At 38.2% G+C, this 22111-nt stretch overlaps 1 protein-coding gene across 11 annotated transcripts in view; it reads left to right on the forward strand.

The window, feature by feature from the left end:
- Positions 1 to 22111, forward strand: part of ROBO2 (roundabout guidance receptor 2) — a 656142-nt gene that overhangs the window by 451479 nt on the left and 182552 nt on the right. For all 11 annotated transcript variants that reach the window (XM_024993901.2, XM_024993905.2, XM_024993910.2 and 8 more), the window contains 2 exons: positions 11901 to 12058; positions 14961 to 15081. In XM_024993901.2, the coding sequence (XP_024849669.1) occupies positions 11901 to 12058; positions 14961 to 15081 (279 nt within the window). The remainder of the gene's footprint in view (positions 1 to 11900; positions 12059 to 14960; positions 15082 to 22111) is intronic.

A 22111-nucleotide genomic window follows, 5' to 3' on the forward strand; every position in this document is an offset into this window, starting at 1 on the left:
CCAAGTTAAACATCATTTAAAATCACCTTTTAGAAGTAAATTGGATAAACCTTATTGAGTAAATTAAACTTTTTGATTTGGAGGGACCAGTGACATTTTATTCCCCAGTTAATATTTTACAACATAAATAATAATACCTAAGGGCTTTCCAAGTGGCACAGTGGTAAAGAATCTTCCTGCCATTCAGGAGACACAAGAGACAGAGACGTGGGTTCCATCCCTGAGTCAGGAAGATCTCCTGGAGGAGGAAACAGCAACCCATTCCAGTAATCTTGCCTGGGAAATCCCTTGGACAGAGGAGCCTGGTGGGCCACAGTCCATGGGGTCGCAACGTCAGGCATGACTGAGCAACTGAGCACATTTACAGTAATACCTAAACACTTTAGACTTTAGGATTATACTGTTATATATGAATGCCAACTCTGACAGTACTCACAGTAATTACCACCATCCAGTAGCAACTGCATAGTAGTTAACCCTCTGACCCTCAAGACCTTAAAAGAGGAATTTTTTATACACAAGCTAGAGTTCTTGAAGATTATTAACCATTTGATACTCAGAAGAATTAAAAATTGACATCATTAAGCTCATTTAGAATCAGATACAAAAATAAGATCGCAAGATCCTTCTTTTTTACTAGTATTCCTAACAATAATAATTCTCATTTCTGAAATGTTTTATTTAATAGTGTACTTTACAGAGATCCATCTGTTTATTCTTCATAACTATCCAAAGACATAAATATTTAATATCCCCATTTTATGGAGGGAGAAGTTGAGGCTTAATATGGCTGAGAGACCTGAATAAGACCATCCAGTTAATAAAATAGCAGAGCTAGGCCTCAAACCCAGGCCTCTGACTAAGCCCATTATTTAAACTATAATGCCATATTGCTTCTCTGTCAAAAAGGAATCGTTCCAAAACACTTATTAATTCGAAGTTCCCTGTCCCATGAAAGAAACTAGCAAATGGTGGAGAGGAACTGGAGTGCATTTAGAAATATAAAACAGTGTGAAGGCCCTAGAATGGAAAAGCGCTTGCTATGTTCCAGGACCTGAGGAACGGCCAGTGTGGCTGAGAATTGTGATTGAGGGGAAAAAGATGAGGCAGCAGAGACTTTTAGAGGATAAACCACACAGGAAGAAAAGAGGGTAAGTTAACATTCTGCCTGGATTTCAGGAACTGCCCTGGCATAATTACAAGGAATGCTTCCATTTGTTTCCCAAATGCTTAGTATGGAGGATAAAATAATGTGGTTATCCAAGTCAGAGGTTATGTTTCAGAAGAAATGAATAAATTTTTCCTCAACTACTTGTGTGATATTAGTAGGGAATGACATATCTTATAGGGCAAATTCCACACTCAGCTCTTTTGCCCACTGACAAAAATCCCCAGTGGGGGATGAACAGAAACCATGTCTCCTAGAAATTTACGGAAGCAAAGGGCTTACTTTTAAGCAAATGTGGAAAAAAAACTTTTCAAGGGCAGTATTAGCCATGCTCTTTTGACATCACTGGATAAATATAGGTAACATCTGATCATTTAGGATCCACTCATTCATTTTGAAAATTAATCCATTTGTTAACCACAGATTTTCTTTTTTTGGCCCATATTTTAGACTTGTATTTTGCCTTACATTCAGAGAAGTTATAATGTGATTGTTCATGGAGAGTACTGAGAAAATAATTTCTAATTTTACCATTTGTAGAAAGTTAGAGGACAGAGTGGGGGGTGAAGTGACTAATATGTGATGCATGAAAATGGCCAAAATTAGGAATTATAATAATTTGTGAATTATAATAATTTGTGAATTTTAATAGTCTGGCATCATAAATAGCTTTGATTCGAACTAAATAATGAGGTTTGGCAGACTTTCTGGTAAATTTTACTTGTCAAGTTTTGGTCCCTTCCCAGGCAGAGAAGCCAAAGCAATCACATGCAGCTAGGTGGTTATCTCCATACAGAGAGCTGACACATTACCAAGCAGGAAGAAAGTGACTCTGTCTGTTTATTTTTTATCCCTGACTATTTTGAGAGTAAAAGTATACTGAGTCCTAGTCCTAGGAATAACCATGGATCCCAGAGAATAAAAATATAGCAGAAGACTCTTTATTTCCTTATTACTGAGCATATACTCTGTGGCTGACCAAGACTGACTCTAGGGTATCACAGGAAGACAGATTTTCTTTTCTTGGGCTCCAAAAGCACTGTGGACAGTGACTGCAGCCATGAAATTAAAAGACACTTGCTCCTTGGAAGGAAAGCTATGACAAACCTAGACAGCATATTACAAAGCAGAGACATCACTTTGCCAACAAAGGTCCATATCATCAAAGTGATGTTTTTCTAGGAGTCATGTTCGATGTTAAGAGTTCAAGCCTAAAGAAGGCTGGGTGCCAAAGAATTGATGCTTTCAAATTGCTATGCTGGAGAAGACTCGTAAGAGTCCCTTGGACAGCAAGGAGATCAAATCAGTCCATCCTAAAGGAAATCAGCCCTGAATATTCATTGGAAGGACTGATGCTGAAGCTGAAGCTCTAATAATTTGGCCACCTGATGGGAAGAACCAACTCGTTGAAAAAGACCCTGATGCTGGGAAAGACTGAGACCCTTTATGAAGAGAAGAGGGCAACAGAAGATGAGATGATTAGATACCATCACCAACTCAACTGACATGAATTTAAGCAAACTCTGGGAGATAGTGGAAGGCAGAGGAGCCTGGCATGTACGGTCCATGGAATCACAAAGAGTCAGACAGAACTTAGCGACTGAGTAACAACACATCAGAGGAAGAGGGGCATTCTTCTAAACCTCCATGACTAATGTGACATCTTTCTAGTTTCATGTAAGATATGAAGGTTTGATTGGAGTATACATGAATTTAAAAATACTTAAAAAACACTTCAGGGAAAACATAAATTTTGTTCATGAGCACTCAGTATCACTTACACCTTAAAAATATATCCACTGTTCTTTGTCATCAGTTTGTTTTCATAGAGTACATGGCAAGATTCAATGAGTGAGGTGGGGGCCTGTGGACTTAGTGTCAGAAACAAAAGAGATTGTGCTACTCATAGGTTCAAGCACATTGTTTTCTGGTTGTTGTCCATAATATGACTTTTCTGGGACGACCCAGAGGGATGGTATGGGGAGGGAGGAGGGAGGAGGGTTCAGGATGGGGAACACATGTATACCTGTGGCGGATTCATTTTGATATTTGGCAAAACTAATACAATTATGTAAAGTTTAAAAATAAAATAAAATTGGAAGATTTAAAAAATAAAAAAATAAATAAATAAATAAATAAATAAATAAAATTAAAAAAATATGACTTTTCTGAAATAATTTAAATGTTGTCTTTAGCACATTTGCATTCATAAAAAGTGCTTGAATATGCTTCTTGCTTCCTCTTCTCCTGCTTAGCTGTCAAAACATGGTGATGCTTTTGAAGATTTATGGTAGATTGGGTAATGAGATTGCTGAATGTTAACCGCAGCATTCAGAATTCATTTGGTGGCAAAAGAAAAGGTTACTGGATCTTTGGAATAGAGTAGAGAGATGATAGAGCTTTTTTTAATCAGCCAATTTAAAAATAAATATGCTATATTCTGGATTAGGAAACATTTCAAGCTCTTGTCATGTAGTAATCAAATAGAACATTTCCTGAAGAATATAGGATGTCAAATTATATTCATGTCAGCAAAATTCCTGACAGCTTACAGTAATGCCATATTTTGCAGTGTAGATGTATGCAAATCTTAATATTGGATGAGAAAGACTGAACAGTCCACAGGCATGTGGAACATTTTTTTTATTATTATGAAAATCTCAGGTATACAGAATTATATTTCAACAGCTGTGCACACTAGAGTCCTCATCCCACAAGTTTAGGCAAAAAAAAAAAAAAAACAACTTTCATTGTTGCATTATAATTTAGTAAGTTTCATGCTGTTAAGCTTTGGTCTATGTTCAAGTGTGAAACTGGGTAATAAACAGCATACTCTTCCAGTGGTCATTTTTAAGTTCATGAATTATGGTGAGCCTCATGGTTGCACTCTAAATCAGACCTCTAATGATTGTGTTATGAAATGTATTGTTAAAATAGGTGAAGTGATGGAAATCGTGAAAGCAGCAGAATTATGCTGAAAGCCCATAGATGCATTATAATATATACTGCACTTATTCAAAAATTTGTTGTTTCAGGCAGAGGGCGATAAAGGTAGAGCAACAGTAGTTTCAAAGTAACTGGCATTTGTGACAAGGAAGGTTGACCTTGACCTTCCTCTTCTTCCAACCCTCATTTCATCAGCAGGGGTGAGATTACTTGGAGACCCTGCCAATAGGTAATAAATAACACATAAATTCCAGGACACCCTTGCACTGTGGGGTGTCCTAATGTGTAATAATCCTTAGACTATTGAGTTTATAACTCATGACATCTGGCAGTTACTTGGCATTGTAATTCATGTTGATCAGGCACATCAGAATACACCATGGAAGAGAAATATCAGAGCACTAACCCGTGATACTAGGAGAGGGTGAAATGACAGGAAAAAGCTGCTGAACTACACAGTGTTAGAATGTTGTAAAAGCTAATACCTTCAGATAAAGACTAACAAGGTGGGAGGAGAATGGTAATCTATTGGGATCCAGAATAAAGCAGCACATTAATATTTACTGAATGGTGCTCTTTATTCCTTTATTCAAATTGGCAGATGTAGCATTAAGGCAGTAGTGAATATGGAAGTTTGAATTCAAGTATATACTTATACATATTTTAAGTTTAAAATTATACATAAACAGAAATATATTGAATTAAAAATTTTTACACGGATATATATCTGTGTATAAATGAGATTTGTCCATTTTAATTTTTCGTGTTCTTTGATCTAACAGTAAGAGCTAAATGAGGTGAAAGAGAAAGGGGTAGGAAGAGAAATGGGAAATAGTGGGGAAAAAAACACTCTACAAGACCTTTAACAAACCTAACTAATACCTAACAGCCTAACCGCTTTAACTGAAGACTTAAGGCTAATGGGACATGAACCAGATTGAAGAGCTAGAGGCAGACAGATGGTTATTTGTAATCATCCTGTAAATGTAAATCCTATGAAGATGTTGTGATTATTTATTTATTTATGCCCCAACCCAGATTGAAGAAAGTCAGGGACAGTATTTTAGCTTGAAATAATCTGATGTTTCCCTTTGTTACCACCTTGAGAAAGATCATTTGATTTTTTTTTTTTTTTGACTAGTCTTTGTCAGATCTGAATATTAAATTCAACGTATTATTTCCTCCATTATCCAGAGTTATAGCCATCTTTGTGACCAAGACTGAAATTCGCAAAAGGGCAGGTCCTGGAAGCAAATTGGGTAGCAGAATAGAACATTTTGGGGATGTGGAGAGTTTTTGTCTTACAGTGAAGGAAGGCTGCCTTGAACACGTTTAGGCCAGCGCCCTCCATCCTGCATGAGGTCTTCCTCCTGACACACTATATTTGGGCACAGCCTCTAAGCTGCCCTTCTGTCTTTAAGTTTTCTGTTATTCTAGAGAGATCAACATAACCAATTTTGTGGACAACGGCACTTTAAGGGAAGAAAAAAGAGAAACTGATTAAACATTAATTAGCCTCAATCCGCAACTTCCTCTCAAGTTAATGGATAGGGTATGCAGATCCCTGTCAAATATCAGATGCTAGGCTTTGCAAAAAATAGGACTTCCAAGTGTTGAAGGCGAGCCAACTGCTGGCTCCTTAACTCAAACCAAAGGAAATGATTACCAGAGACAGGCCTCGAGTCTGCCATGGTCAGATGTCACCAGTTTGCAGTGCCACGTGTGATCCAAGAGTTTATGAATGATCTCAACACTTGGTCCCCAAGGAGAACATATGCATTACAGAGGTTACAGATAGAAATTACAGACAGCACAATGTTTCCATGCAATTTCTAAGAATCCTTCAGCAAGTTTTAAACATTAATGGAAACCATTAAGGAAGACTTGGCACTGTTAGGGGGACTTCAGATTATATTGCGGATAAGAACAGAACAGGGCTAAAAAAAGGATTCAAGAATAGAGACTTGGCTAAGACATTTGGAGCTGGCCATTCCTCCTGGGTGAGTTGTATGTTTGTATGTTTTATTCCCTGCAGATTTCTAGGCTTCACAAAATGTTATGGCTTGAAATGGGTGAGTCACAGGGTATCCTTGTTCATTCATCATGCTCCAATTCATAGTGCTGGTTTAACTGGACCATTTGCTGAGTGGATTTGCTTGCACAGGGAATCATAGTGAGATGAGGAGGGGCGAGAGCTTCTCATTTTGGAATTGTCAGCGTGTTGCAGAAGTGCCAGAGTGTCAGCTTGCACAGCGGTAGCAGGATGTCGCCCCACTGAGTTCTTTCTTTCCCATTCCCCTTCTGTGCAGAAGAAACCACTTGTGACTTGTTCCCTAAATATCAGATTGTGTTGTCTATGTAGTGGGTGACTGGCCTGTCCACTCTGACCATACCTTGCTTGATTGTACCAAATATAATAATGTGGTTTGTTGTGAATGATGTTTCCTCTGTAGATATAGTAGGTTTTTGGTCATTGCAACTTCAGAAAAATGCAGCATTATTATAGCTTGTCAGTGGGGAACTTTCAGTTGAAAGGGACAACTTTATTTAAACTGGCCTATGAATGAAAGAGCTTCCCTGGTGGCTTAGATGGTAAAGAATCCACCAGCAATGCAGGAGACTTGGGTTCGATCCCTGGGTTGGGAAGATCCCCTGGAGGAAATAGCAACCCACTCCAGGATTCTTGCCTGGAGAATCCCCATAGACAGAGGAGCCTGGGAGGCTACAGTCCATGGGGTCGCAAAGAGTAAGACATGACTGAGTGACTTCTACTTCATGAATGAATGGAAGAATTTCTTTGGTTCACGGAAGTAGCAAGTCCTGATTTGACACAGTCTTTAGGATTGATTTGTTCAGTTATGGCATCAAGAACCCAGATTTTTTTTCTAGTGTGCAGAGTCTTAGTTTTATCCTGACACTGGTGCTCCCCCTGGGGTCACAGCATGGCTGCTGATAGCAGCCATTTAGTGCAGCTGAGAGAGACAGTGCACTTCCTGGGAGGTAGAGACAAGGACCTGAGCTTCAGGCTGGCTGGGATTACATCGCCCATCGTGAGAGGTGATGCTGGGGCTGCTGCTGCTGAGGATGCGAAAATAATGTGTACCACTTTTAGGAATGGCTTCATTCTTGCCATTTCTTCCCAGGAATTCTTGCCTGGGAAATCCCATGGACAGAGGAGCCTGGCGAGCTATAGTCCATGGGGTCACAAAGAGTCAAACACAGCTTAGTGGCTAAACCACCACCACCACCTAGTCCAATGTATATATAAAAAGAAATCTCACATGAGTGAATCTGAAACTGACACCAAAGGGACAGTATGTGTTTAAAGAAATAGGGAAAAGTATGGGGACTAAGAGTTACCTAGGGAAGATTTTCAAGTAGAAAAATTATATATGCTAATATACATTGATAGTGAGATGGTCCTCTGTGTGTCTAGTATAGGAGGGTTGCTGGAATGTATGTGATGAGCCTGAAAATATAATTGATGACCTCATTCTATACAACTCTGGTGTCACATTAAGAAGAGAATTTTTTCTTAAGAGCCTTTTAAAAATTATGAAAAATAATGGCTGTAATCGTATGTACACTTCAGCAAACTCATAATAGTCACAGTAGAGAGATTAAAAGACAAATCAGAAGAAAAGTTTAAATAGAATACTCTTGAAGTAATTAAGGAAGAGATAAGACACCCTAACTAGGGCAGTGGTGACAGGAAGAATAGATGCAGGTGATGTTACAAATCATTCTAGCATAATGACTTTATGTAGGGTCTGCTGCTGCTGCTGCTAAGTTGCTTCAGTCGTGTCTGACTCTGTGAGACCCCATAGACAGCAGCCCACGAGGTTCCTCCGTCCCTGGGATTCTCCAGGCAAGAACACTGGAGTGGGTTGCCATCTCCTTCTAGAGTCAGACAGGATTCACACTCTAAACTTACCTTCCACAATAAATAGGTCATTCCAAAGCCTTCCACAGGCACCATCATGTCATCTTTGTTTAATACAGTATTCCTTAACCATTTTATAAGACTGTGTGAAGTATATTGTAGTATTCAGTATATTCCTGTAGAACTGAAATAATTTGTTATAGATATTTATGTCATGAATAGGAACTCTATCATATCAAACACACTAGTAATTCTCAATCTATTGATGTTCCAGAATAACTTTCTAAGTCACTGTGCATGTTAATGTCAAAAGAATTCAGGTCTAATCTAGGCTATAACTAGCTCAGTGAACTCTCATTTGTGCTTCTCAGCTCGTATACAGAAATGAATATTTGGGTTCTAGCCAACTAACATTTCTGTTTTTCCCCATGGAGATTTGAGCCCTTGTATTCTAAACTTAGATCTGCAAAGCACGTACTGTATCAAAAGTCTACCTGTTATTTTTTTTCCTCTAAGTACTGCTTACCACTACCCCACTGCCAGCTTTTGTCATTTTAACCAGATTCTTTTCAGTTCATGTTGATTTCTTTTCACCCTATTTAAAGACTTTGTTTGGAGCTCTAGGTAATACACATATTGCTGCCTGTTCTTGTTTTGGCTTACTTCTCAAGCCGCAGTGAAAATGTGGCTCTCAGTTTTTTGTGTTTTTTTTTTCCTAGAATAGGGGCTTAATGAGAAAAAATGTATATAGACTCAATTTGGACTCGCTTTACTTTTTTACATTTATGGAACTGTTTCAGTTCCCTTTACTCACATATATAAATACTTTGCTATAAAGAACACCTCCTGTTTTTTTATCACTTGTAATAAAGCACAGGGCAAAATCCAAGACAGAAACTAAGAATTAGCGAAAAATAGACAAACACTATTTAATTTTACTTTTTTTATACTTGATAAGGGGTATACAACCTCAGACATATATAAGCAAGTGTCAGAACATTTATATAGTTTGAGAAGAGTAAAAATTACCTTTTCCAGGTGGATGGAGAAAAACCTAGAGGGGTAGTATCGGGTGGGAGTTTGAAGAGAGTTTCAAAAGGGAGGGGACAGATGTCTGCCTATGGCTAGTCCATGTTGATATATGGAAGAAATCAACTACAACAATATTGTAATAATCCCTCAATTAAAAGAACAACTTTCCAAGACCAAAAAAAAAAAAAATAGACTTATTCCTAAGATTCTTTGTTGCTGTGCTAGACTCTGCTGAAAGGGTTATTTTTCTCCAAAGTGTCTTACTTGAGAGAAAAGAAAATATTTTACTACCCCCAAAGACACAGGGTGAAAGAAATGGTATCACTGAGCAAAAATGAATTATTCTACAAACCCCCAAAGAGCCTTTTACAAGTTGAAGAGGGTACAGTACCAATTATACTATTATCTCACCCTACTCTCTGGGTGAATAGTCTGAAAGCCTAAAATTACAGTTGATGTTCAATTCCTTGGCTTCATTTGCAAATTGGAGTCATTTTCTTTTTTTGTGTGAATGCCATAAACACATGTTATATTGTTTAAGAGTAGCAGCCCTTAGTTTGTTATGATATTTTTCTCCTTTTTTGTCTCCCATGTCAAAGGACCTTTTTTTTTTTTTTTTTGGTCTTAATTTGGTTTGTTGCAAATTGATGTAATACTGTGTTTCTGAATGATTTGCAGTGGTCTTAAGTGCCATTTGAGCCGAGGCTTTTTGGCTTATGATTTGTGAATAGACCATTCTGGAGAAGGTCCTCCAACTGGCCAGATGTGTCATTTTGGAACAGATTGAGGGCCTGCCAAAACACCATTTGCTGCCAGGACCGGATATTGTAGGGGTGCTCACCACCCTGTTACCATATTTTTGAAGGTCTTAACATTGCATAAATAGGCAGCTGTTCTCTATTTAGAATATAAATGAGTCACCAGCTTGCTCTCCCTTGAGGATTTACCTGCAATGGGGAAACCACAGTGTTAACCCCTTCTTCCCCTCCTGTTGGAACATCACATTTATGCATACTTCTCTCAGCCCATTCAGAAGCAAACCCCTATGCATATAAATCACATCTTTCTTGCCAGTTAGACAAGAAAACTCAAAAAATATGCAGTTCACTCTGCTCAAATGGAACACATTTCCACAGCAGCTAAAGCAGTAAATTAATCAGCTTATAAACTGAGAGTGAGCAATTTGTGCTCACTTTTTTCTTATGGCTCCTTCAATAGGAGACAAGGTTCTCTAATCTCATAAAAGGCCATGACTTCATTAAGATGGAAAACCATGTTGTTGCAAGAGACAGGAAAAGAAAAGCCCTAAAAGTCACTCAGTTTTCTCTCTGGACCTATTTACAGGACAGGGGATTTTTATTTATTTGGAGAATGACAATTAACCTGGAGACTTAGCCCAACAAAGAAGCAGAGTGCTGAAGTGAGTCTCATTATGGGACATCAAAGGCAGTTGGCTTGACCTAATCCATGTTTGCAGCAGATGATTTACATAACAAGCTAGCACAAGCTGCCCAATTTTGATTTCAAATAACTTGACCAGTTTCAAATAGCTTGACCAATTTACATAAAATGTATGTGTGTGTACATGCATATACATACACATGCATATACACACGTGTATTTGTGTGAGTGTGTGATTGCTTGTTCTAGCCCAAAGTATATTGGGGAAAAAACTTGTCAGTGTTAGAATATCAAAGAATAGAAAAAGTCAAAGCAGTTATGAAAAGCAGAGGCTGTTGTTGTGTTATATGGTATATTAGCTGCTTTCAACTACATTTCATTGAAGTATTGTTGACTTACAATATTACGTTAGTTTCAGGCATACAATGTAGTGATTCAATGTTTTTATAGATTACACAAGATACGAAGTTGTTATAAAACACGGACTATATTCCCTCTGCTGTCTGTTACTTTCTTGTAACTGACATTTTATAACTGGTAGGTTGTACCCTTTAATCTCCTTCACCTGTTTTCTCAACTACTTTTTTGAATGTTTACCCTAAAATAGATATAGTCCTTATTTGCTAAATAAATCAGCATTCTGCAATCTGATAGGAGGGAGTCATTTCTCCAGGCTTTTCATCTTGCCAGGGGAGGAAAAGTCCAGAGATAGATAGGTGACATTTGGAGAGCCAGGCATGCCAGATTTTCGGAGGTTACAACCGAGGTCCAACCTGCTGTTCTCCTAATGAAAGGAGGGGAAATTCAGACTGGCAAAGCTGCTATAAGGGATATCTCTGCTCCGAATGTCACGCTGCCCAGATGTCACTCGGCAGGTGGAGATGCAGACAGAATGAAAATGTAGCCCTGTGTATGTGGGTGCTAGTGCGTTACAAGGGGAACAATGAATCTATCTTCAGAAGTGTAATGAAAACAGTGTGGATCTTGTCCATATTCATGTCACCAGAAAGCGTTTCTCAGAGAGTTCTCACTCCACTTCCCCTCCCTGACTGACGGGCATACATGCTCCCAGACCATGTGCATATGACATGTTTCAGGGCTTTAAGTTTAACAAGCATAACAATTAATTTTAATGTATTTATATACATGTATGTGTACATATATGCTTTTTAAATAGAAAAATGGGATCATATTACCTAAACAGTTCTGTACCTTGAGTTTGTATTAAATCTCAAAACTGCATCATGAATGTTTCTCATCTTATTTTCCTCCAGCTTATCTCATTTTCAACTCAGATTTCATAGCAGAGGTTCATAATCATATAACTAGTCACTTCTCTGTTGATGAGCACTCAGGTTCGCGCTGACATGTTTTAAGACGGGCATGTTTAAGACTTGAAGTTACCTTTTGCAAGAGAAACCTAAAGTTACTGTCACTGAGTTTTCTTTTACTGCAATTATTTTTCTTCAGTGTTACGAGATGACTTCCGGCAAAATCCCACAGATGTTGTAGTGGCAGCCGGAGAGCCTGCAATCCTGGAGTGCCAGCCTCCCCGGGGACACCCAGAACCTACTATCTACTGGAAAAAAGACAAAATTCGAATTGATGACAAGGAAGAAAGAATAAGTGTGAGTAAAATTAGAATGGATGCCCAGAGGGGTTGGATACCAAGCTTTAAAATGGATGTATTTTATTTATATTATCTATAATATTTTATTTATATTATTTTATTTATATTATTTGTTATTTATTATTGATAAAGTTATAGAACTCTATTTGAGTGCTAATTACTACTTACACTATATTGAAAAGGCTGAAAAAGGATACCCAAATGACAATTTTGGAATGAGGCTTCAAAGAGACAAAAATTATATAAATAAAATTCATATGTTATATTAATAACTGGACTAATCTGAATATGTAAATATATCTTTGTAGTAGAATATTGATGTCAATGCTCTTTTAGGAACTCCAGATGCATTTATTGATCATAGAGTACACTAAGTGTCAAAGTGTAAGTGATGACCATAAACTGTATTAACTAAAACATTTCTTTTCACACTACTTTCAAAATTATAAGAGGAAATTGTGGTGATGAATATTTCAAGCTGTTTTCCAGTTTTTCCAATGTAATATTTATAACTAAAATATTATGAGAATTCATTTCAAAGTTTAAGAGATGTAAAGTAAAATCAATGTTAAAATAACTGCCAAGTTCTGCAGTTTAAACTTACAAAAAATTAGTCCATTTTCACGGAAATTGATCATCATTAATTAGTTGATTAATATCAAGATGAAACACCCAGAAAATGGTAAAAAGTTAGAGAAATGGTATATAGATTATTTTTTCAGAGGATCTACTCACCATTAGTATGTGGAGTTTGTGAGAGTTAGTCACTGAAATAGTAGATAATGCCTCAACCTTCTGACATTGTTCTTAGTACAATTTTTGTACTCAGTACAATAACTAAGAATAAACATATTTAATTTAAAATAATGTATCATTTAACAGAACAAATGTGCTATTTCTATTAAAATGTCCATATAGTATGGGTGTCTATTATCTTTAAAAATATCTTATAAGTGAGATTTTATTCTTATGTGTATGTTGTGATTACATCATAACACAGAACCAGAGAGGCCATGCAAAAGATCACAGCATATTCACATGAATATTCTGGTTTGAACTGTGGACACTGTGGAGATCTACAGTGAAAGATCGTTTGGTTCCCAGTGGTCTGTGCTTGGCTACCAAACTTAGGAAAATGTGCTCCTGTTCAAGATTTTCTTTTTCGTGTTTGTAATCATTAAATTTTTGCTTTGTAACAAATCACCCCACAATACAACCATTGCATTTATTCTGTGATTCTGTGCGTGAGTTGACAGTTCTTTGCTCATTGCCAGGTTGGTTGATCTTTGCTAGGCGTTCTCCAGCTTCTGTGGCTTGTTTGAAAGTGTGCTGGCAGCTGAATGATCTAGGATAACTTTCCTGTACTCACATGTCTGGCCATTGACTACTTCTCAAGCCAGCCATCTTGGTTCTTCTCCTCATAGCCTCCCATATTCCAGCAGACTAGCTTGGGCTGGGGCTCCCCAGGTGGCACCGGTAGTGAAGAACCTGCCCGCCAATGCAGGAGACGTAAGAGATGCGGGTTTGATTCCTGGGTTGGCAAGATCCCCTGGAGGAGGGCATGACAACCTATTCCAGTATTCTTGCCTGGAGAATTCCATGGACAGAGGAGCCTGGTGAGCTATAGTCCATAGGGTCACAAAGAGGCACACAGGACGGAAGTGACTTAGCATGCACTCAGCTTGAGCTAATTCCCATAGTTGTCTCAGGGTTCCAGCTGCAGCAAGCAGTCAAGTCCCTATGTTGCAAGTGCCTTTCTTCCGGTGAAATGTTGCTTTAGTTCCACTGAACAAATCAAGTCATACTGTCAGTTTCATCTTCAAGGGGAGGAGAAATGGCCTCCCTGGTTTATAACCTATCATTTATTCTACTGCATTTAGTTGAGAAAAGGTTGATGATCTTTTCTTCCGAAGTATAAAAAAATGTTGAAAATACTCTGTTGAAAATACATGGCTAGTTTTAGAGCCTGAAATATGTCTGATGAAAACATATCTACTTGAGTTCTATCTGCCTGTGAAATTAAAAAGTGAAGGAGGAAACCAGCATATTCTTATCTCATATCTCTTTAAGAGAGATTGTTTGAAAAAAAAAACAAAACTCAAAATTGGAAAAGAACCTGTAAGTTGATGATACACTTACTGAAAAGCTTATTCTGCTGTAGTATCCTCTTAACAAACAATATTTTAACATCATTATATTTGTTTATTCAAACAGAAATGCTTCTTATTTAAGAAACATTTAGGGGCCACCTATACAAAGCCAACAGTTTGTACCAAGTCATACTCATCATTCCAAAAAATTATTTGTTTTTATTCAACCTCACATCCCTCTTCAAAAGTTGTCTTATAAATACAGTTAAGATGAGACAAAGATAATTTTAATGCTAACAAATACCCCATGAAGACAGAGATTTTTACTTTTTGATTTACTGCTGAATCTCAAGGACCTAGAACACTGCCCAGCCAATAGAAGTACTCAACAAATACTCATTGAATTCTTCTGAGTCAATTGGATCTCATTATATTATCATAATAAAATATCTAGTGCTTCTTTCTGATGACAGATGTCAATAGAAATTCATTCAACAGAATTTCAGAGTGAAGACCAACCATGAGGTTTAATGGCAGCAGTCACAAGTCTCGAAATAGGATCAGGCAAGAGATAGGAAGACTGCCTTAAAAGAAGCATTCTCTAGAAAGAGAATATGGAGGCTTACATGGAAGCAGAATTTAAAAGATGCCAAAAGAGTGGGAGAGTTTTGTGTCTTAGACACTCAGCCATTTCTTTTAGAGAAAAATGATGTGCTTAATTTTTCAAGATTTTTTATTAACGACCTTTTTTCTCTGTTTCTTTTCTTCTCCATTTTCCTTTATTTTCTTTCTTCTGTCCAATTTTAACAGATCCGTGGTGGAAAACTAATGATCTCCAATACCAGAAAGAGTGATGCCGGGATGTATACGTGTGTGGGCACCAACATGGTGGGGGAGAGAGACAGTGATCCAGCAGAGCTGACTGTCTTTGGTAAAACTCTGTTTTAATTTATAAGTTGCTATTTATTATCTACTCTGTCTTCGCTTTTAAATATTTTTGCTAATACCAAACACCAGGCCATATACGGATGGTTACTTATGACTTGTAGTGAGCTGAATAAACTAGAATTGTCTTGTTTTCTGGTTCTTTCAGATGAAATCTTTGATTTGAAGAAAATTAAACTTTTGAAACAATTTACCTGCTTCATTCCTATATGTCTATAAGATTTTGCCTTTCATAAAAATGTTAAAAATTACTCTTTCTCAAAATCTGTTGGAGATTATATCCGTCTAAAGTTTATCACTCATTCCATTGCGATGCGTTTATCGAATATTTATTATGTGCATGACATGAGATAAGGCTTTTAAAAATTAGAGAGTATACTATAAAGTCATTTCACTTATCTTCTACTTAAAAAATCTCAGATTGAGCTACTTGCAGTTTTAGCTCATGATAAAAAGACCAGCTTGCTAGTTATACACACAGAATCAAAAAATAGAAAAAAGTTATTAAACTATTTTGCTATGATATTCATGTTTCTTCAACTTTAAGAACCAAGGGCCTCTTGAGCTGGAGTAATTTAGTTAATTTTAGTTAAAACATTACTAGATCTGTATCACAGAAGTAGTAAAGAAAACATTAGAAAGGAAGAAATTGGAGATGATAAATATGATGGAATAAACAAAAGTAGGGAAAATACTGAGCAGCTGTGAAAAATTAAAAGAGAAATATTAATACAGTGACAGAAAATTGGGAAAAAATGGAGATCCTCAAGATACTGGAAAATGAAACATCTTTTAGAAAATATTGAAATCTCATTCAAGTATCTGTATGGAGTTATATATTATATGAATACACCCAAACATACTCACATACACATATTTATATATAGATGCTATGCTATGCTAAGTCACTTCAGTCATGTCTGACTCTGTGCGACCCCATAGACGGCAGCCCACCAGGCTCCCCCGTCCCTGGGATTCTCCAGGCAAGAACACTGGAGTGGGTTGCCATTTCCTTCTCCAATGCAGGAAAGTGAAAAGTGAAAGTGAAGTCCCTCAGTCGTGTCCAACTCTTAGCGACCCCCATGGACTGCAGCCTAACAGGCTCCTCCGTCCATGGGATTTTCCAAGCAAGAGTACTGGAGTGGGGTGCCATTGCCTTCTCCATTATATATAGATGTGTATATGTATATATATATATATATAATAAATATATGTATATATGAATAAAACAGTCACTGTTACAGATACTATGTGTTTTTCTTAAATATGAGATAATTGTGAATTTTAGATTACTCTTTTTGTGCCAGTAAAATAATCTTCTGGATCTGTGCATAACATAAGACACCACATCATTCCTCCAGAACACGCCAAGGGCGGCATCAGAATCTGGCATGCGTCGCTAAAGAAACTTCTTTGGTAGCTTGGGATGTGCCACCCATGGGGTAATGGGAATGCCATGATGCAAAAAAGAGCCACAGTGTGATTTCCATTACATTTAGAGTGTAGATGTGCTTTATGAATATGTACCAGAGTGCAGACCTCTCTTTTTAATTGCTCTGAGTACCAGGTTATCTCTTGTCATACTCTTTGTGGCTACTAAATAGCTTGAAGTCCAAAATGACAAAACCAAGAGAAATCCCATACTTCATGAAAGGAATTGAACAGTAAAAACAAAACTGTTTCAAGTGTGCATGTTAATTTCTCTCCTGTGGAGTCCAGACAAGTATCCATGTTAGCCCTTAAATATCATGCAGTCACCTTTAAGAGTCTCAGAATGTGCTTCACTTGTAATGAATAAAATGCAGTTTTGCCTGCTAAGATATGAAATTAGTGGTCACCAAACACTAGCATTGAAAACCCGCAAGTACAGCTGTGCTATTTAAAGAAACACTCTTCCCTATAATACTGCAGCTACCACCAGCTTCAAAGCAGAAAATTATTGTATTACAGCAGTATATATTGCCTTCAGAAGAAAACTGAAAGTGTTTATTGTTAATACCCAAGTAATTAGATTTACCAAATGTGACTGTGTTATGACATATTTACCCTACTTTCTTTAAAAACATGATTAGAACTACAGAATTTCACTCATTATGTCAGGAGTTACAGGAGGGACTTCTAAATTATTTTGAAAACAGCTGTAAACCAAAGAGATCAAATTTGTCTACAGGCAGCTCTTCTAGAACAATTGATTTAAGGAACAGAGAAACATTTATATTGTGGTATAGTCAGAACTGACCTAAGGGGTTATAGGTACAGTCTTAAGTTGTGGGAAAAAGTAAAATTCCATAATTGAAATTGAAAAAAAATCCAAACCAAGGAATAAAACATTAAAAGAGTCATGATGGCTTAAGTGTTTCAAGATTGTGACTACTATTGTTTGAGAAAGACCCCTCCTGTACATTGACTCCCCAATTCTTAGAGAAAATAAAATAACTAGTGTACTTTGTATAACGAGGCCTTCTTTATTTTATCTTGGTGCTTTATATCCAGAAAAATGTTTTCTAGTAAACCTATTTGTATTTCATCTTTCCTTCAGTTAAGTCACTCAGTTGTGTCCAACTCTTGGCGAACCCATGGACTGCAGCATGCCAGGCCTCCCCGTCTATCACCAATTCCCCGGGTTCACCAAAACTCATGTCCATTGAGTTGGTAATGTCATCCAACCACTCATCCTCTGTCATCCACTTTTCCTTCTGCCTTCAATCTTTCCCAGCATCATGGTCTTTTGAAATGAGTCAGCATTTCTCATCATGTGGCCAAAACATTGGACTTTCAGTTTCAACATCAGTCCTACCAATGAAACTCAGGACTGATCTCCTTGAGGACAGACTGCTTAAACCTCCTTGCAGTCCAAGGGACTGTCAAGAATCTTCTGCAACAACACAGTTCAAAAGCATCAATTCTGTGACACCTAGCTTTCTTTATAGTCCAATTCTCACATCCATACATGACTACTGGAAAAACCATAGCCTTGACTAAATGGACCTTTTTTGGCAAAGTAATGTCGCTGCTTCTTAATATGCTGTCTTGGTTAGTCATAGCTTTTCTTCCAAGGAGTAAGCGTCTTTTAATTTCATGGCTGCAATCACCATCTGCAGTGATTTCGGAGCCCCCAAAAATAAAGTCTGACACTGTTTCCACTGTTTCCCCAACTACTTGCCATGAAGTGATGGGACTGCATGCCATGCAGTTTTCTGAATGTTGAACTTTAAGCCAACTTTTTCACTGTCCTCTTTCACTTTCATCAAGAGGTTCTTTAGTTCTTCTTTACTTTTTTCCATAAGGGTGGTGTCATCTGTGTATCTGAGGTTATTAATATTTCTCCCAGCAATCTTGATTCCAGCTTGTGCTTCCTCCAGCCCAGCGTTTCTCATGATTTACTCTGCATATAAGTTAAATAAGCAGTGTGACAATATTCAGCCTTGATGTACTCCTTTTCTATTTGGAACCAGTCTGTTGTTCCATGTCCCGTTCTAACTGTTGCTTCCTGACCTGCATGCAGGTTTCTCAAGAGCAGGTCAGGTGGTCTGGTATTCCCATCTCTTTCAGAATTTTCCAGTTTATTGTGATCCACACATTCGAAGGCTTTGGCATAGTCAGTAAAACAGAAATAGATGTTTTTCAGGAACTCTCTTGCTTTTTTGATGATCCAGTGGATGTTGACAATTTGATCTCTGGTTCCATTGCTTTTTCTAAAACCAGCTTAAACATCTGGAATTCACTTCAGGTACTCTTGAAGCCTGGCTTAGAGAATTTTGAACATTACTTTACTAGCGTGTGAGCTGAGTGCAACTGTGCAGTAGTTTGAGCATTCTTTGGTATTACCTTCCTTAGGGATGGAATGACTACTGACCTTTTCCAGTCCTGTGGCCACTGCTGAGTTTTCCAAATTTGCTGGCATATTGAGTGCAGCACTTTCACAGCATTATATTTTAGGATTTGAAATAGCTCAACTGGAATTCCGTCACCTCCACTAGCTTTGTTCGTAGTGATGCTTTCTAAGGCCCACTTCACATTCTAGGATGTCTGGCTCTAGGTGAGAGATCATACCATTGTGATTATCTGGGTCGTGCAGATCTTTTTTGTACAGTTCTTCTACGTTTTCTTGCCCCCTCTTCTTAATATTTTCTGCTTTTCTTAGGTCCAATTTCTCTCCTTTACTGAGCCCATCTTTCCATGAAACGTTCCCTTGGTATCTCTAATTTTTGAAGAGATCTCTAGTCTTTCCCTTTGTATTGTTTTCCTCTATTTGTTTGCACTGATCACTGAGGAAGGCTTTCTTATCTCTCCTTGCTATTTTTTGGAACTCTGCATTCAAATGAGTATATCTTTCCTTTTCTCCTTTGCTTTTTGCTTCTCTTCTTTCACAGCTATTAGTAAGGCCTCCTGAGACAGCCATTTTCCTTTTTTCATTTATTTTTCTTGGGGATGGTCTTGATCCCTGTCTCCTGTACAATGTCATGAACCTCTGTCCATAGTTCATTAGGCACTCTGTCTATCAGATCTAGTCCCTTAAATCTATTTGTCACTTCTACTGTATAATCATAAGGGATTTGATTTAGGTCATACCTAAAGAATATAATCAGAATTTGCCATTGACCAGGTGATGTCCATGTGTAGTCTTCTCTTGTGTTTCTGGAAGAGGGTGTTTGCTCTGACCAGTGTGTTCTCTTGGCAAAACTCTATTAGCCTTTGCCCTGCTTCATTCTGTACTCCAAGGCCAAATTTTCCTGTGACTCCAGGTGTTTCTTGACTTCCTACTTTTGCATTCCAGTCCCCTATAATGAAAAGGACAACCTTTTGGGATGTTAGTTCTAAAAGGTCTTGTAGGCCTTCATAGAACCGATCAACTTCAGCTTCTTCAGCATTACTGGTTGGGACATAGACTTGGATTACTGTAATGATGAATGGTTTGCCTTGGAAACGAACAGAGATCATTCTGTCATTTTTGAGATTGCATCCAAGTACTGCATTTCGGACTCCTTTTGTTGACCATGATGGCTATTCCATTTCTTCTAAGGGATTCCTGCCCACCGTAGTACATATAATGGTCATCTGAGTTAAATTCACCCATTCCAGTCCATTTTAGTTCGCTGATTCCTAGAATGTTGATGTTCACTCTTGCTATCTCCTGTTTGACCACTTTCAATTTGCCTTGATTCATGGACCTGACATTCCAGGTTCCTATGCAATATTGCTCTTTACAGCATCGGACCTTGCTTCTATCACAGTCACATCCACAGATGGGTATTCTTTTTGCTTTGGCTCCATCCCTTCATTCTTTCTGGAGTTATTTCTCCACTGATCTCCAGTAGCATATTGGGCACCTACTGACCTGGGGAGTTCCTCTTTCAGTATCCTATCATTTTGCCTTTTCATACTGTTCATGGGGTTCTCAAGGCAAGAATACTGAAGTGGTTTGCCATTCCCTTCTCCAGTGGACCACATTCGGTCAGACCTCTCCACCATGACCCACCCATCTTGGGTGGCCCCACGGGCATGGCTTAGTTTCATCGAGTTAGAGAAGGCTGTGGTCCTAGTGTGATTAGATTGACTAGTTTTCTGTGATTATGGTTTCAGTGTGTCTGCCCTCTGATGCCCTCTTGCAACACCTACCATCTTACTTGGGTTTCTCTTACCTTGGATGTTGGATATCTCTTCACGGCTGCTCCAGCAAAGCACAGCCGCTGCTTTTTACCTTGGATGAGGGGTATCTCCTCACCTCCGCCCCTCCTGACCTTGAACATGGAATAGCTCCTCTAGGCCCTCCTGCGCCCAGGCAGCCACCCCTTCTTGGACGTGGGGTAGCTCCTCTTATGGGATCACTGCTCCTTTCTACTGGATCCTGGTGTACAGTGATCTGTTTGTGCCCTCCAAGAGTGTATTTCCCAGTCTGTGTCAGTTCTGGCGGCTCTATGGTCGGGTTAATGGCGACCTTCTTCAAGAGGGCTTATGCCATACCTAAGTCTGCTGCACCCAGAGCCCCTGTCCCTGTGGCAGTCCACTGCTGAGTCTTACCTCCACAGGCAACACTCAAACACGGTTCTGTCTCAGTCTCTGTAGGGTCCCTGGGTCTCACAAGGTTTGTTTGAGCCCTCTTAAAGTCTCCGGCGGGAATGGGGTTTGATTCTAGATGTGAATTTACCCCTCCTACCATCTTGCTAGGGCTTCTCCTTTGCCCTTGAACGTGGGATATCTCCTCACAGCCGCTCCAGCACCTACCGTCTTACTGGGGTTTCTCTGACCTTGGACGTGGGGTATCTCCTCTCAGCCACTCTTTTATGGTGTTTGTTCTTCTTTAATATTTGCTGACTAGAAAATAACATCCTAGTTAAGTGGCAGCACCAGATGTAAAAATTGGAAGTGGGCATCCTAGTGTAGAAGGACACTAAACTCTTTAACACAATCTGCTGCTGCTGTTTTGTTGCTAATTCATGTCCAACACTTTTGTGACCCCATGGACTGTAGCCCTCCAGGCTCCTTTTTCCATGGGGTTTCCCAGGTAAGAATACTGGAGTAGATTGCCAAGTCCTTCTCCAGGGGACCTTCTCAGCCCAGGAATTGAACCTGCATCTCCTAGGCAGGCAGATTTACCACTGAACCACCTGGGAAGCCATGATGTCTTCATAAAAAATACTTTCTAGCAATTTACATATGTTAATTAACTTCTAGAGCTCCTGAAGACAAAAAAAACTAGAGTTGAAGTATATAAGTATATAATTTGAAGTATATAATTATAAGTTGAAGTATATAATTAAATTTCCAATTATGGGTAGCTTGAGATATCCATTATGCAGAATTTAACTGTCATTAAAAAACAACCAAAAAATAAGAAAAATTTTTCAATGATTTTTAAATGTTTAAAGAAATAATACATAAAAATGATTTTATATGCTACATTTCTTATAGATATTAGTAGTATTTCAAATCTTAAATGAAATGCAGAGATGTCTTGCCCCCTCCTCCCAACACAGATATCCTCATGTAGACACACACCCAATTCTCATCTTTGA

The sequence above is a fragment of the Bos taurus genome, chromosome 1, assembly GCF_002263795.3.
Source record: "Bos taurus isolate L1 Dominette 01449 registration number 42190680 breed Hereford chromosome 1, ARS-UCD2.0, whole genome shotgun sequence".
NCBI classification, from domain to species: Eukaryota; Metazoa; Chordata; class Mammalia; order Artiodactyla; family Bovidae; genus Bos; species Bos taurus.